Source organism: Vidua chalybeata, chromosome 4, assembly GCF_026979565.1.
Source record: "Vidua chalybeata isolate OUT-0048 chromosome 4, bVidCha1 merged haplotype, whole genome shotgun sequence".
In the NCBI taxonomy this organism is placed as follows: Eukaryota; Metazoa; Chordata; class Aves; order Passeriformes; family Viduidae; genus Vidua; species Vidua chalybeata.
The window spans coordinates 64114480-64132791 of NC_071533.1; the positions used below are offsets into that span (position 1 = coordinate 64114480).

The 18312-nt window shown below is 38.0% G+C and overlaps 1 protein-coding gene across 1 annotated transcript in view; it reads right to left on the reverse strand.

Annotated features, from left to right (window-relative positions):
• Window positions 1-2509: 2509 nt before the first annotated feature.
• CFAP99 (cilia and flagella associated protein 99) overlaps window positions 2510-18312 on the reverse strand; it is a 53005-nt gene continuing 37202 nt past the window's right edge. Inside the window, exons 11-16 of the mRNA XM_053941462.1 lie at window positions 15994-16198; window positions 14119-14260; window positions 13183-13334; window positions 10813-11018; window positions 4042-4201; window positions 2510-3436 (exon numbers count right to left, since the gene is read on the reverse strand). Of these exons, the coding sequence (XP_053797437.1) occupies window positions 3269-3436; window positions 4042-4201; window positions 10813-11018; window positions 13183-13334; window positions 14119-14260; window positions 15994-16198 (1033 nt within the window). The 3' untranslated portion in view covers window positions 2510-3268. The remainder of the gene's footprint in view (window positions 3437-4041; window positions 4202-10812; window positions 11019-13182; window positions 13335-14118; window positions 14261-15993; window positions 16199-18312) is intronic.

The window sequence follows — 18312 nt, forward strand, 5'->3', positions numbered from 1 at the left end:
CATTAGGCCAAGTTATCCCCTGTGCATCTGGTGTTGTACTAAAGTAATGCCTGCTTCTTAATACTGTATTGGTGTTAAGGAGTTTTAGTCTCGATTTTTGCTGACAAGACCATGGCCATGTCTAGTATTTCCTTAAACACAGTGGATGGTGACTCCACCACCTCCCTGGACAGTCCATTCCAATGTCAAATCACCCTTTCTGTGAAGAAATTATTTCTCTCAGTGTGTTTCCAAAAGACTGAGCAAAATTCATCAGAGCCATCAGTGTGGGAGATAGTTACCTCTTACCCATGGAATAATTACTCCAGAGCCAATGTCTAACTCATAAACACTTGCAGAGGTGTTTCAAGACCCTCACCTCACTATCAAAAAGGGTTTTTTCCAACAGTTTTACCTTAGCACAATAAGCACCTGTCCTTCTCTGGATTTACTGCCCTGTGCCTGGCAATTTGGCTGTTTATAGATGAACAAGCCACTAGCTTCCCCTAGTGACTTGTCTTCCCTTCTCCTCCTCTGGGAGAGGAGTACTGTAAATTTGTACTAGGTATTTTTTTTTCCCTGCCATCCCAACATAACCATCTCTGTGTCTTTAATTTCATTTAAATAATAAAACACCAATGTTCTCTAGGGCAGTTTGGATTACCTGGCATGGCAGTCACTGAGTGTGTGGAAGAGGGAGCCAAATGCCACCAGCAGTGACCATGTCACCTGAGTGGGGAGCGCCCCGTGTCCAGTGCCTGTCACATGGCAAAACCCCTTGGTCTTCCTCAGGTAATCTGGGCTTTGTTACACCTCCTTACACTGCAGTGGCATGTGAAGGCTTCTGTGGTCTGGCTGTTCGTGTTGAAATGAGAGATCTCTGAATGTGCAGCTTCCAGCACTACAAATGTTTCCTTATGAGTCTGTCACTACGATCAGACAGGTGCAACCTCTGATTTTGTTGCTCTGTTTTGATGGATGATTTCAGAGTCAGCCTTGTTCACTCAGGCTCCTCTTCTTGGCTGCGAATGGTGTTACAAATGTGTAAATGAATGAATCATGAATTATTCATCCACCTGTGCTTCCGTGAAGCAAGTGTAGAGGCATTGCTCCCTCAGTTATCTGTGTGTGGCTGCAGCAGGTGGTGGATGGACCCTGCCACAGGCACCAGATGAGGCAGCAAGTCTCAATGAGCTGAGTGCCTTCACAGCTCACCTGGCTCCAGTGCCATTGCAGCTGCTTTTGTAACACAAGGCTAACAAGTCCCACCAGACCTTTGATTGCTCTGCATTGCTCACCTCAGGTTTCCATGTACCACACAGGAATACTAGGGAATGTCCTCTAGAAGCCAAGGCAGAGTGGTTCTGGATAGGATCTGCTGTGTTCAGCATCAAGTTATAGACATTTGTCAGGAGCAAGGTGGTATTTTATGTTATTCTGTGTACTATGTTGCAAGACCTGCCATCACTGAAAAATCAATAGGCTATATTGATACAAAAATACCAATATAGGAATATATTGGTATTTTCTTCAAAACACATTGTTTTACATTCCTCAAAATGTTGATTCTGAAGATGACTTTATGCATCAGATCCCAAAGTATCAATAGGACTATTTGTGATCACTGAAGGCAAAAATTCCACAGCTGGATTATTGAGATTCCTCTATTCCTCAGTCCTTTCATTTGAGAGCAAAGAAAATATGGAGAAGGAAATAATTCTGAATCAGCTTGATTGCAATTCAATAAGAATTTTGAAAACTTGGTCCAAAATCACAGGGGAAGAAGCCTGCAGTGTGATGGGGATTTCCACAATCTCAGTATCTGCTTAATGATGCTTTTTCCATTTTTCTTTTTAAAATTCTTATGAAAAGGTTTGAGAACTGTTCAGCTGTGCAATATCCTAGACCATGAGTGTCAGCTGTTAATTGCTGGCTTCTGGAAAATCAAGGTGTTAAGAGTCACCAGTTAGCTTTGTTGCTCTGGAATGCAGTATAAAAGAATGCTGAACAACCACAAAGAAAGACAAACTCCCTGCCACCAAGGGTTTGTCATTTAAAGATATACAATACTGTACTAGACATAGTATCATAGTTCCCTTTTCTATGTAGTTCTACTTCTATGATTCCTTCTTTTCACTCTCCTGTGTTCCTTAATTCTTGCTCTGGAGCGTGAACCCTACCTGCATTGCCTTTCTGGACTATTAGAGCATTTACTTGGACTGAAAAATAAAGTATATTTAATCAGCTTGTGGGTTGTGGAAGTGATCTTCACAGCTAGATGGCAATAAAAGAATTCCATTAGACCTCCTTCAATAAAAAGTGAGAAATGCAATGTTGTGAGAGCATTAGAAGCAGTTGCCTGACTCTAATGTCAGTGACAGTCTCCTTCAATTTAAATATTTGCAATAGCCATAATTAAGCACTTTGTAACTGGCATTGAGTTAAAATAGAAATACATTACATAGTCTTACTGTTGGGCAGATTTTAATTTTGATTTATATCCTCCTTGGCTTTGTGCCTGGATAAGTTTTGTAATTTAAAGGCTGTTTTACACAGTATAGAAATTGTCAGAGGGCAAATTATCTTCTAGGTGAGTAACAGAATTTTTACTTCTTCTGGAAGCAGCTCCCTAAAGAGATCAATGTTATGTTCTCCTTGTACTGCTTAAAGACTGAAGAAATTTACATCTGCAAATAGAGAGATGGCCTGCCTGGGTCACTGAATCTAGACTCTGACTTCTGGATGCTTTCACATAATCTAAACCTTCTAAACAGTTTTCCCCTCATCCTCTAAAATAGTGTTGAAACTGGCAATCCTCTTACATAGTTACTGTCATGTAAGAAGGCATGTTAGGAACTTGGGCTGACCAACTTGGGCCTTCTGAAAAGTTTCATAATGTAAACGAATATGCCTTGGGGTTTGCCCTCATTTTTATTCTTTTGGAAAAATGAGTGTAGCAAACCATGGCATAGCATACAAAACCACAAATACAGGTCTCAACATTCTTACACAGATATTTGCTATTATGCTGTAGGACCTCTGATGATAAAGTTTCTTAAAGCTTTTGATTCTAGCAGAAAAAAATCATTATATAATTAATCATTTTATCATTATAAAAGAAAATTAAATTATATTAAAGCCCCCTGCACATTTTTATTCTACTGTGCCTGTAAGACCCACATTTTTCTAATCACACTGTAAAGGTGAAATAAAGAATACAATTCAACCTTTTTAGTAAATAGGTACACTGGGATATTTCCAGCAGGCCTGAATTTGTTCCAAATGTATCTTATTTCAGATCAGAGCGCAGTACACAGGCTTTGGCTCCACTTCTTGCTGCTGCAATGAGCTCCCTTTTCTGAGCTGCCTCTCTGTCCATGAAGCCATGCTGAAGGATTCTGAACTGTCTTTCCCGACTCTCTTCCAGTTCTTTCCAATGGTTCCATTGAAAAGAATCCTGCAGGAAAGACACAGAGATGATCAGACTGCAGGTGATACAGTGGCTCTCTTTAGTGAGTACACTAAACTTCTATTTGATAATCCTGCTGGCTGACAACACCGTTTGTTTGCTCACATGATTGGGAAACTTGTTAGCATCAAACTTGGCGTGATGAAGAGTCGGTTGCCCAGTTTGAGATGACTTAAACACTGCTGCAACTCTCCACAAAACCATGGGAATGATAAATTGAAACATGCCTTGGGTGGGAGAGGGGTGAGCATCCCAGTATGGTGTGATGGGATGTGTGTGATAGGAAGCTGGGAAAGACAAGAGTTGGAGATGGGGTAAGATGCTGTCTTGATGGGATGAGTGTGTGGTGGTAAGAGTGGGAAGGCAGGTGTTGAATGGATGAGTCCTGCTCTGTGACAGCAGAACGTGTGAAAAGAAGGTGAGGTCAAGGCCACGGCCGGAGAAATTGTGCCTAGGCAGGAGGCAGGGTGTTGTTATTGCCAGCCATGTATGGCACCATCTGCCTCTGCCCCCATGCCAGTGCTGGCAGGTGAGCAAAGGTCTGTGAACAGCAGGTCTATTACAGATCTTTTCTCCTTATGTAATAACCAGACCTTGCTTGACACGATTCTGGTTTTCTGGGGGCTAATCTTCAAGAGTCCTGCTTGCTTTTTACGCTCCATTGTTTTTTCTACAATCTTCTTCTGCAGGTTTAATATGCGTTCATCTTTCATGGGCCTTTCACCAGACTGGGACTTTTTCTTTTCTTCTTGCCTGAAAAGTCAAAAAGAAACAATGAGAAGGTAAAATATTATAATCCCACAGAATAAGTCCATCTGAGCACATATTACCTTGGTAATAATGAATTTGCTCTTGCTTCTGAAAACCAGATAGACTCAAAAGAGATTTAAATCATATAACTTGCATGTGGTACTCACAATTTGTCTCTTGTTGCTTACAAAACAACATTACTAAACCACATAGAATAATTTTTTCCCACAGGATGCCATGATGACGATATCTAGAGTATTTCAAGCCTGACATGACATTCTTTAGGAAAAAAACGTGCAAAACCTGGGATAATACTGCAGCTCTTTGCTTGTGTGAACTATGGAGTGTGCCTTATGTGATCATTAGTATTCATCTTGATTGCTGTATTCCTTGGCAAATAAAAGATATTTTTTTCTGTGTAATCCCAATGCCCAGATACAGAATCAATGGGATGATATTAAGTTAGTTGCTCTGTGTGAGCATAAATTGATAGCAGCATATGCACCCTGAAAGTAAGGCATACCAGAGACATTACTGAATAGTCTTCCTTTTCCCCCGTTCTGTTGTAGCCAATTTTCTGTCCCCTGGAATTTACATTTTACCTGGTTTTACATACTTTCACCCAGTTGGCCCAATTTACTCACAACTTCTCCATGTAGGTTATACCATGTTACAGAGTGACTCACTTAATATCCAACTTTCTCTTTTATTCAACATTGCCCTCAAATTTAGCTTAGTAAGATCAAATCATAGAGTTAATATTATGTCATGAGCAGCTGTGATTCTCTGGCTAAATTCAGAGCTAAAGGAAGTGTCAGATCTTCCAAGGAATGTATACAATTGTATAGCCATGTTAGATCTGCTAGGAGCAGCTGGCAAAGGACAGTTTTATAAAATGTCTTTTTATGTTGCAGTGGTGCAACATTATAATTGCTTTTACTGGAAACCCAATAAAGACTCCAAATGACCCAGAGCAGACTGCACCAGGGCACTGTCCACTAATTCTGTAGCTGTCATTCTGTCAGTGGCAGGACTAGTTTCACAGACAAGTTGCCTTTTGAAAAGCAATCTTTTACAATTGAACTCTTTTTTTATAGCTTGGGTGGTTTCAGTATAAGACACACTTCTCAAGAAGCTGGCAGATGGGGAAGAAGGAAGAAGCACTTTCTGATGCTAAACCCACCAATTTGCTTTTAAAAAGTGTCTGTATCAAGGATCCAAGGATCCAAACAGTTCTTTCATCGTGGGAGAGATGGCTTTTGCCTGCCTTGTTAGCTTTATCTCTTATAGGAAACTCTCTGTGATAACAAGTTTTCTTCAGTGCAGCCATTCCAGACTAGAGGTCCCCAAATCCTTAGGAACTGGATGAAGGGGAAATATGACCTGTGTCACATTCTGAAATGTGACTGTGAACTCTAAGTAAGGGACACAGTTAAGCTTGGCTTCTCATTTCCAGTTACCTTCCTGAGACACTCCCTGAACCCCTCTGCTCCGTGTGTCATGCTATCTGGTTAGGATAATGTTTCCTTATCCACTTTAAGACTGTGATATACTCTGCTACACTGAGATTAATTTTTAACACTATATTGTAATTCTAAAAATTGTCTAATATTACTTAACCTAATTGAGGACATGGTTTATTTCTATGTGCACTGTATGAAGGCATTGCATTCCAAAGGATATAGAAGAATATAACAGTACAGTTTTAAATAAATACTTGATGATTAAATCTTGTCCATGAGAATAAACAGCAAAATCTTTCCTTACATGCAAATCCAGATTCTTGTAAATACAATTAAAGGAAATATAGCAAGAGGTTTAAAATCAGGAAGCAGCAGCAGCTGCTTCTATATTAACATTGTAAATAATTGCTTATTTCCAGAGTAATATTCATTCCTCTTCTAAATGGAGTCTTGTGCCAGTCATCTACACTATTCCAAAAAGCTGCCAATCCCATAGATTTTCAGATGCCACACCATATCATAAGAGAAACTCCAGGAGAGGAAGGAATGAAAAAATAAATTTTAAAATTCTGGTTTTCTGTCATAATTTGAGAACTTTGAGGGCTCAGGATAGAAAAACCTCTTATGATCTCTGTCACCTCATATCACATATTTCCTAAGGAAGTAAGGTAACAGCCAGTCAGAATGGGCTAGTACACAGAAAAATCCTCTCCAGATCAATAGAAAATTATGTGATAATTTATGAAAATTCTTCTCAGCTATATTTAAAAAATGGGAAATTTGAAGATTTGCACAGAGGTTTCCTCCTATAATCTATATTTGGCTTTTCATTTACACTTTCAAACTCCAGCTTTGCATCAAAAGTATAAAGACATAGATGTATGTAAGAGCTGTAGTCAGCTCTTAACTGACTCAATACTTATAGGAGGTTGAGTAAAAATGACCACTTGACTATTCTAGGCACCAAAATATCAAGCAGCTAGGACTGTATTTATAAGCTCACATTACAAAATGGAGTCTTATGCAAAAACATAAATATTTTTTTAAAAGCAGAATTGCTTATAGGGCAAATAACGATATTTTTAAAAAATTCTCATAGCCTCAGTGAGTGGGGCTGTCTGTCTATACCTCCTAGTAGCTTGCCTTTTTCTGTCCTGCACCATAATTCTAAGTTACTGCAGTTAGCAAAGTAAATGTATCTAACTGTTAACAGTTCACTATTAAGGCAGTTACTATTTTGGCATTTAAGAACACTACACTATTAGACTGATTACTGTTTTGTACTAATATGAGTGATTTAAGCACTCAAAATCTGACTCTCTTCCAACAATTAATTTATTAAGCACCTAATTTTAGGTGGGGAAATGATTGTTATTCATAACAGTGTTTTCCTCATGTGAAGTAAAAATTTTGAAGTTGCATAATCAAAGTTCAGTCACTGAATCACAGAATGGCTGAGTCTAGAAGGAACCTCTGGGGGTCATCTTGACCACTCCGTCTGCTTAAGCAGAACCACCTTGAGCTGCGTGCCCTGGTCTGTGTCCAGATGAACACCTCCGAGGATGGAGACTCCACAGCCTCTCTGGAAAATCTGTGCCAATGCTTGGTCATCTTCACAGTAAAAAGTGTTTCCTGATACTCCTCTTGTCCCCTCAGTGGCCACCATTGAGAAAAAACTGGCTTTTTTTCACAGCTTCTCTTCACATCTTCATATTTCTGATCCATCATTACCGATAAATTTCCCCCTTTTGTTTCAATGATAATGAAGAACTCATTACCACCTCCTTCTCCTTCTCCTTCTCCTTCTCCTTCTCCTTCTCCTTCTCCTTCTCCTTCTCCTTCTCCTTCTCCTCCTTTTCCTGCTCTGGCTGCTTTGACACTATGCCCATCCTTCGCCACCTCAGGCCAAGAGAGCGGGGTTACCTTTCTCTCAGTGTGTGTGGTCAGTGCCCCTTGTCAGGGAGGGATTTGAGCACTGGCAGTGGCAGGGAGAGAAAGGATTGCTCTGCCATCTTGGCAAACACACCATCATTTGTAATGCAGTGCTGGAAGCCCAGTGTGCCACAGCATTACCACAGTGTGAAACGGGGATCTAGGGAACTTTTGACTTGGTGGGAGTCTGTACATCTTCCTCACATACAAGGAAGTCAGGGAGGATTAATGCTGCTCTCCTCTGACAGTTTTAAACCATGTGAATGGTGAGAGCTTGCAGTCCCAGGCTGAGTCCAACACAAAGTAACTCTCCCCCCAAACTGCAGATAATGTGGATGGAGGGAGCTTCAGACCAACTAGTTTGAACTGTTGTGTGATGCTCAGGACATTAGATTGCAGTAATACATGTCCCTCACTAGAATGAAAGGGAGTTGTATCTCAAGTACACAGGCATGTAACTTGAGTACATTAGCATGTATTCAAACACACACAAAGCTGCTGGTGCTTGACTTTGAAAGCTGAGAACAGAATTGCTTGTCCACTTCAAATGACAGTGCTGATTTTCAAACTGTGCGAAATTCTAGCAATTAAAGGGACGTCCAGCATATGTACCATCCTGCAAGCACTCACAAAGCCTCTGCTGTGATAGATGTCATGGCTTGCAGTCTATTAAAGGCCAATGTCTCTGTAATTTTTCATGTTCCATTTCCTACTTTGTTTAATATAGCTCATTATATACTTGCACAATGTGCTTCTCTTGTGTTGATGTATGACTGTGAATGTTATTGAAAGGAACCTGCTTGGTAGGGACCTGATTAAACTCCAGCTGTCACTAAAGCAGGTATTTAGCATAGTTTAGCTGCCATACTTTAGCTGATTAGTAGCAGCCTTCAACATAATGCAATTTTGGATGTAACACATAATTTTATATTGAGGCATAAAGCTAACTTATGAGGACCATTGGTAAGATTTGCTATTCTATCCCTATAATGATGAATCAATTCTGTAAACATAAAAATTAGCTTTTTACACCTTCTGTGCAACATATCAAGAATAGAACCCAAACAATTAATCACTCACACTGGTTTGAGAGGTATTTCAGGAATCAAGATCTAATAAGATTTAATACACAAAGATACAATAAGATTTAATACACAAAGCCCATAGTTTCTATAGAGAGAAATAAAAACTGCATGAAAGTGTCTAGCATTTGTAAATGCCATGGCCAGCACACCATATTTCTGTATTAACAAAAATAACACCAGAGATTTGGATTCTGTATGAAAATGCATGAAATACACTCCCAAAGAAAAACATTTTTTATATACTATGATGATGCCTTTTTATAGGAATTACTTCCAACATATACATAAATTGTATATATACATAAATTGCTTAGGAACCATGAAAGGAAAATGTCTTCTAAAATCTATAATGAAACATTGTATTTCTTTATTTAGAAAGCAGATAGGGCTTCATTAATATTACTGTATAACTTATCAAGAATCTGACCAGATTGACTGATTGAGTCAGATGCTTGAAATTTAGCGTATAGTTTAATTTGGATTCTACTATCTTTAGCATATTGGTCTGTTCTAAAAAGCATTTCAAATGACAGAACAAAAAGTGAATCAAAGCTTCTCATTCAAGCACAGCTTATTTCAGGATCAGAACAGTTTTAGTTCTGAATTAAGCCAAAGAGTCTAGTTTAAAGGAACCCAGCCCTATACAAAATTCACAGACTGCACATCTAGAAGAAAAGATGATTCTTTAAGCAGGTACCAGTGAAACAGGTTTTATGTAGTACACAAGTTCTTAATGCAAACTAATGCTTAGTTTGCATCTCTAGTGGAAAGCAGTGGCTTGAGTTATTCCCACAGGCTTTCACAATACTGAGTGTTTAGCAACGAGAGTATATTTGCAGCTCCAACTCCATTTCAGGTTCTTAAGTCTTAAAATCTTTTCTTGATACATGCCATAGAAAAGAAGGTCACTGCTGTGTGGAGTCAATCCACTGCAGCTGCAGTTATCGATTCATTAAATACATTAAACTATCTTCTCAATTACTAACATAGTAAAACCCCAGTCTTTGGAGATTGGTTATCAGCAACAAAACTAAATTAGAGCTGAGACAAGTGAAAACTAAAAGAATACATCAATACTGCCTTCTGTAACTGAGATGTAGAATTGGATGATAAATGATTAACATGAATTGAACTCTGAGAAGCTACCTTTGGCAATACACATGAATCTCAGACATGGCTAAAAACATGTGTTTGTTGCCTGATAGAATATGTCTTCTGAATGTCAGCCTGAACATCAGCTTGCAAAATAAATATGGCAAGACAAGGACTTATCTCTCAAAGCCACAAAAGGGAAATGAAAAAAGACAATTTGAAAGAAAAAAATGGCAAATATTTAAGATGCAGTAAAAATGGTATAAGATCAAGAGGTATGCCATGTTGTATACTTTTACACAGGCTTTCTTCCTGCTCAGCTTTATTTGTCAATAGCTTTAACTTCGATTTTAAAACCCTTGTGGAAGGGACCTGTCTTCTGCATATGTGAAGCGTCTGTGATGGTTATGTATCCTTTATGACAATGATTAATAAATTTGATAACAAATAATAAATATTAGTCATGAATGCAGAATTTGCTCAGCCTGTAAGCAAAGAACTTCCTTTTTGATCTAATGCTATAATGTATTTAATTTATAGCTCATTATTGCTATCACAAAATCTTCTTCCTAAAATATTTTTAACTTCTAGAATAAGACCTTCCTTTTAACATTACAGATGAAATTCAAGAAAGAAAACTACAGCTCTAATATTGGTTTAGATAAGAATGAGAAACGACTTTAAGTGTCAAGCTAGAATGATTCTAATAAAATCAAATTAGTTCTGATTAGCTGAAAAGGAATACAAGAGAGGCAAAACTTCTTTCTAAATTTGTATTAGGCTCTGAATCCTGGGGCAATACTGTCAACACGAGCTTATGGAGTGTCCTCAATCATAAATGATGAAAAAGATCTGTTAAATCTGATGAAAATTATTTTCAAGAATTAAAAGGAAATGTTGGCCCCAGTGTAATCCTTGAAAAAAGTCATACTGATTTACAGAAGGGCTGCATTTTGCTCTCTGCTTGTTCTTCTCCTCAAGGGTTGGCAAAATATTAACAAAGTTGCAATGTCTTAAATGTCACATGCTGTTGTATACTGACTTTAAAGCAGCTGCTCGTCCAAGTTCTGCTCTGAATTGGGAAATCTGGTCCAGTTTGTCTAGAATAAGTTGTTCCTTAGCTTGTTTTTCATGAATTATCTGATCTCTTTTCTCTTCCTCTGCTGCCTTCTGTTCTTCCTTGAGTAAGGCGAGGCGTTCACGTAGTTCCACTATTGACATTTCACCAAATAAACCATGGCCACCAGTCTAGAGAACACAAAATATAGGTTTAAATAACACTGTAAATACCAAGGGGAGAGTAAATGAGTAAGACCAGAATATTTTGATTGTGTTCCAATTCACGCTGAATATATTCTGATTTCTGAAATATAGGGATGGTCCTAAACTAACTGGTATTTAAAAACTGGTTTTAAAATCTAGAGCATATCTTTCACAAAACATTTAAAGAAAAAGCATTGAAAAATATATAGAAGATTAATCATAAATACAATATATTTGCTTTCAAAATATTCTACTTGACTTTTAGTTTTAATTAGACTTTTGAATTTTTGAAATATGTGAAACCAGAACAGACTTTACACTAAAAATATGCATTTTTTTATTTATCTATTTCCAAAATATGCATTTGATCTATAATGGTATCTACTGTTTTTATCTGAAATGATTAAGACTAAATAATGCTTTGTTCGCAGAAAATTCAGATAATAATGTCCAAATTTAAAATATTCAAACCTGAATGCTTAATGAAGGCTTTTTAATATCCATTTTGCAATGTGAATGATAATGAGATGCTATATTCTAGAGATTTCTGCACTTTAGTTTGCAAACAAAGATGGATCATTTCCAAACAGCTTTGTGAAGGCTTGAAATTTTAGGCCCCTGCTCTTATATATACTTTTCCTTTCTTTCAAATCCACCATTAAACTTGAAATGACCGTAGAGCTGTATTCACAGGAAGTGAAAGGGAAACGTTTTGCAAAAGGATATCTATATCTATAGATCTCTATACCTATATCTATATCTATATCTATATCTATCTATCTATCTATCTATCTATCTGTCTATCTCAGTGTTAGTGTTTGAGCATGACAAGCAGACATCAAACATGTCTAGGAAAGAGAATTTGCTCGAGGCATAGAGTGGTAGAAGCTGAATGTTTTTTGAGTGTCTGCATTTCAAAAATGCTCAGTGAAGCCAGTGAAGTAGTTCCTAAAAGAAGAAAAGTTCTACACTCATTCAGTAGATACTGCTGGTATTCAAGCAACTGAAGTACCATGAAGGGAAGAACTGGTACTTTAAAAATTAGGAGAATGAATGGGAATTTTATGGACAAATACTTAATTGCACTAAGCCTGAAAAAGCCTTTTGTAGAAAGAAAACCAGGGCAAGCTCTCACCAAGAGTGTGCCAATTCTACTAGAGTGCTACTGTAATAGTCATTATAATGGAACAGTGAAGTTGTGATATAAAGTCCCAGAACAATTTGAGTTGGAAAGGACCTTAAAGACCAGCTAGTCTAAATGCTCTGCCATGGCTGAGAGCATCCTCCTGACCAGGTTGCTTCAAGCCCCATCCACCCCAGCCTTGAACACTTCCAGGGATGGAGCATCCACAACTTCTGTGGGCAACCTGTGCCAGTGGTTCATCACACTCATTGTAAAAAATGTATTTCTTATGTCTAATTTACTAATCTTCTGATTAAGTTACCAAATAAAATAACAGATTTCTAGATGCTGCCTAAGTCTGGGCATTGCAGAGCCAATCACAGGCATGAGAGTTGTTGTGCATCAACAGCAAGTCCAAGAAGTTTGAGATACAGTTAATACAGTTACTATAAACTATAGACTTACACACACAAGTTATTTACACAGAATTGTAACAGCTCAGAAGGTTTTGGGTTCTCTTGACAATCTCTTTCATATACCTGAATGTTGACAGTTTTGAAAGCAAAGGAAATTAATCTTGCTAATTACCATGGCCATCAACACTGCAATATAACTAAGTATACATGAGTCCAAATTTGTGTTGATTCAGTTTTTACCCTGACTGACAAATCTTTGAATTTGTGAAGATGCACAGAACATCTTGTAATCACTGTCCAGACTCTTTTTGTAAGATATTGGCAAACCCAGATCCTATTGGCAAAATTCAAAGAAAGTTCAAGAGGATTAAGATTTCACTTGTCATCAGAATATTCTTCTTGATAAATTTTCATTTAATAGACTTTGTCAATGTTCCATTTCATATCTAACTTTTGTCATGCAATATGACAAAATACAACATGTATGGGGTCATTTTGTACTTCATCCATCCAGACTGTGATATATCTGCAGTACACAATCCCTCTGAATGTGTGAAACCAGTAGTTTTACCATTTATGTAAAACCAGTAGTTTTTCCTTTTGAGCTTACCTCTGTTAAATCAACAAACTTTTGTCTGATGCTAGGTGTAGACTCAATAGCTCGTATTTGTTGAATTAGTTCATATCTTTTCCTATTCTTCTCCTCCTTTTCTTCTAAAGCTTTCCGGAGAAGTTCTCCACTTTCTTCACAAACCCGCTGAACTGAAAGAAAAGAATTAATCTCAGTTAGCTGTTTGCCTATTTTAACAAGTAGTCCATCTGGAGGAAAATTCATATGCATTCATGAATAATGATAATAATACTGATCTAAAGGTACTTGAGGGAACAGTCTGGTATTGGTGGGAGGAATCATTAAAGAAACAAATGAGTACTTCCCACCTCCACCATCTATCCTTCTATTCAGCACACAAATGTACCATATACATACACAGACACTTTGAATTACTGCTTTGTAATTTCTATTCTCATTTGTACATACTGTTTCATTACTTAATAAAAGGATATTATAAAATAGAAAATATTCATAGTCTTCCAAGCTATGTATATCCTAGAAATGTCTGAATTGCAAAGGCTGGTAGGCTCTGCTAGTCCATTTTGGAGTGACTAATACTCTTTGCCTGCCTCAATCCTTATGAATACAAGTATGGAGATACACAAGCAGAGAAGCCTGCATTTGACCAAGAAGTAGAGTCATTATCATGTGCTACTTTTAGATGGAAGGGAAACTGGTTGCAGAACATTAATGATGTATTTCTCCTGTTTAAACTAAGAGTAATTCCCATGACCAGTAGCTTAGAATTTTTGATCTGCCCATTGCCAGCTGATTCCTGAATTCATATTCATACATTCATGGAAATGTATAGCCTGGATCTTTCCCTCAATTTCACTTTCCCTTCTGTAAAATTTGTAATTGGCCCACTAAAGAAAGATGAAGTAATTGGGGGATATTTAGCATCACCTTGCATTTTTCTGGCAATATATATACCTATCTGTTGTTTGTATTCCTGGATCTTTGCTTTCACTTGCTTTACATTCTTGTGTCCTTCCATGACCTGTTCCACCAGCTCTTTCATTTCTTTCTGTTCCTGTAGACGTTTCTCTGCATACAGGTGCATCAGCTCTGTTTTCTAAATCACAAATGAACATGTGAATACAACTCCTGATAAGTGGTGATCTGAGTGCCTCAAATCATTGAAACAGGATAAGGACAATTGGATTCAAACTATTACATCATCCACAAAAGTAGTAAAGGACAATGGCTGGGGACAAGAAAGAGTCCCAGATTTAAGCTCCCCCCTCTGTGTTTTATTTACATAAAGGTCATTCCCTGCATGACATTTGTACTGTTGTTTTCCATTATTCCCTCCTACATGTTTCCAAGAGCAGACAGAAAGAATCATTTTTGGATCTGGTTGTGAGATAGGAAGAAGTGTGCTAATCTAATATACTGCTAGTTGTGTGCCTGCAGGAACTTCTTGGGTCCAAGTCACAGCTCTGTAATGTCAAGTCCACTTTTGGGTACCATGTTCCTTTCTTTGTCAGAGGAAAGGAAGAAGAAGCAGGAAAATTGATTTTCTCAGATTAGATTCCTTGCTGCTCTTCCTGTTTTAGATGGAAGACCAGAGTTTTAAAAGAAGGAAGGGGATCAGCATAACAGCTGAACATTGGAGAATGTCTGGAGATGTGCATGTGGATGACATGCCCTGCTTGTTGATAAGCAAAGGGAGATATGTGGAATTGGTCGGGTTAGAGCAAGTCATCTTTGCACATCCCCAAATCCATTCATTTTGGGACATTTCTGCTAACAAATAAAACACATATGCTCTGAAGTTGAAGTGAATATAACAATTGGAATAATTTTGGAATGAGTATGAGCAATCATACTATGCTCAGTTGTACACACTGGGGTTCACTTTAAGTTCTTGCTATGGTCTTTCTAAACAAACATGAAGACTCAATGCCAAAAAAGATTGAAAGGTATTATAGGACAGAAAAGGAACTCTTTAAGCAAATTTTCATTTTGTAGCATGGTCTTTATGAAAATTTTGTACTTTTGTGGTCGCATTTTATGTTGCTGAGACATTGCACTGACATTTATGAGATGGTCAAGAGACACGTATTGGCCTACAGGACATAGCAACAAACTGGAGAAATAGAAAAGAATGTGATGGTGGCTGTGAAAAGTTTCAAATCTGTAGTATTTGGTGGTTCTTGATCACCTATTTAGTTTATAAGAAAAGCACTGGGAAAATGTAATGTGAGTTGTGAAAATAACAAAAAGATCTGGCAATGATTTTGAGAAACTGTGATTTGCCAGAATGAAAACAGTGTGAAAATATTTCCTGGCATAAATATGCAGTTTTCCATATAGATGGATCCGAAGAGGGTTGTCTGTCTGAATTTCCACCTAAGAGAAATCTAGGCATGTCAGATAGTATGAAGCAAATTGAATGATATCAGTTTAAGAAAACAAATACTTTCATATTTGTGGCTCTGATTTTAACAAGATAAAGAAATCAGTTATATATTGTTGATTTCAATGCTAATGGTGCTTAGTATCTCAGTATCTGTTCAAAAAGGATTTGCATAATGACAGAATATAGGGCAGCATTCTTTGATCTTCTGCTTTTATTCAATGTACTTCATAAGTGTTAATCAAATTTTAAAAAATTGTATAAAGTACTTTAATGTATAAGCATTGCTGTATCTGGAAGTTATAGCCCTCTTTTTCCTTTATTTGCAGACTCCAGTGAGTAAAGACACCACACAGAATTTTACACCTCTAATAGCAGGTATCATCTGTGCTATGATTTGCACAGATTGGAAATCAGCAAAATTTGAGCATCCCTGTATGTATTACCTCTTCTCTCAATAGATCAGCTTTCTTCTTGTTTTCTTGGATTACATTCTGATGGGCTAGAACTGCCTCTTCATAACTCAGTTTTCCTTGAAGCCTCCTACACTCTATTTCAGCCAGTTGTTCTTCCAAATCTTTTCCACGCATCTGTTTCTGCCATTCCAAGAATTCAGATGGGTCTCCAGCCCCTTGTTGCAAATTTTCAACTCTGCAAGAGAGAAAAAAAGAGTATACTATTTTAGGGATCTGGCTTCATAGCCCTTCCTTGGTTTGTAAAGCATTTCCAGTAGCCTTTGATAGAAAGTGTTTGGTCTCTGCCGAGGAAAAATGCACTCATCACAAAGTCGTTTGACAGATACATTTTAACTCCAATCTAAGAGGTGTTCCTACTATGTGTAGAGCCTGAGAAAGCCAGACTGGAAGAAAGTGCATGAGAGCATGGACCTGAAAGTTTTCAGTAAAACAAAGCCCCAAGAGAGGGCAAACTTTAGCTGTGTATGGATTCTTGTAAGGAGCAGAGAGAATCAGGTAAAGGGATGTACATTTTCTCAGAGGACTGCTTTGCTTAGAGGTAGAAAGAACAAACAACTTTTCTCTTTGACAGTCTTCTTGTCCACAGACTTTAACACAGAGAACAATAAACTTCTGCTTAACACTATTTCTGTTTTGTATTTTGTCAATTAAATAATATTGCTGAAATGAGGCAAAGAAGTATTCAGCTCTTAAGCAAAGCCACAATTTTTTGTGCTCAGCTGAGAGAGAAAAACATAGCAAAGCCCTGGGGCAGGCCCATGAAAGTCCTGCAGCAGAGAAGGGAATGAGCCAATAACTAGGGTAGAGACACAAACATGGAGTGAATTGCCTCTTACTGCTGCTCCCCAATGCATATACATATGATACATCAATCTCTCTTTCTCTCTCTCTCTCTATATATATTTATCTCTCTCTCTATATATATATATCTTTTTTGTGTTAAATGCAGCTGAAGATTAAAACTCATTAAGATAAAATAGTGTCAAGTTACAGGGAACTATTCCTTTGCTGAGTGGAACAAATTCTGCCAGCTAGAGTGAACAGTTGCATATGTAATATGGAAGAACCTCAATATATGTGAATAGCTGATAACAGAACCTGAATGATGTTTAATATCTACCTGCTAAAATCCTGATGCGTGAACCAAAACCTGTTAGGTCCAAAGATCAAATCCAAACTTACACAGTCTTCCCAGGACTTAAAATGCTATCAGTATTTAGTGCTTAGCCTGCTAAGACAGGATTAGAAGTAATACTAAAGCAGGATGACATGATATAAGTTTTATCTTTGTGAAGTTTTTTTGTGAAAATGTTATGTGATTCTAGCTGTAGAACACAACCTTCAGTAGCCACCCAGGAATCACCCTTTCCCTAGTGAACATCCTCTGAAAACCTGTGTTGCTGAATAAGGAAGAATCCTTATGTCAGGATTTCTTAGAGTGCTAAATGCACAACAGGACCTGCAACCTCTTATTAGCCCCCTTCCCCACCACCCTGGATTCAGTGCTTGTGTTCAAAGACAGCTCTGCTGCAGTGTGGCTGTCTAACACTGGATGGGACTGGAGTGAAAAGAAACATCTGAGGAAGAGCTATGAAAATCCTGGTTGGTGTGTGTGTAGTTTCTTCCCAGGAGACACATTTAAGCCCAGGTTAACAGCCTTGGTCCTTGCCTAAGCTACTCCATAGATCAGCCTGCAGCCAGCCTGGGGCCAAGTTGACTCTGCCTTCTTGACTTGGCTTCCTGGCTGGACCTTGGCCCAGACTCATCCCTTTGGACTCTCGTAGCACCCTTGGCTGACCCTGCTGTCTGTCCTTGAATCTGTCCTGCTGCTTGCCAGGGGGCCATGGAGCTGCTGTCAGTGAGGACACTGTCCCTACTTGTCCTCCTGTCACTCTCAGCTCTTGGCTTATCTTGCTTTAAAGAACAGCACATTCTTAGAGTGCTATATCTTACTGTGATAGAAATGGACAGGTATTTTTAAGTACATATAAACAAGTTCAAGTATCGAACTTGGCATGTAGTTGACCACAGCCATTGAAGAAAATGGAGATACATGAAATTATTTGGCTTAATATAGATGCATCTTGTACAAAGGACACAGAAATAGATGTGTATTCAGGTCATTATTTAGCCTGGAGAACTGGAATAAATATAAAAGTGATCCCTGTTGGACTTTGCAAGTGGACACTAGTCAGAGTGCTAAATCAGAACACAGTAACACTGTACAGCATCTACACAAAAAAATTACTTTACTGTAGACTTTTTCTTCAGTCCACTTCAATCCACTTC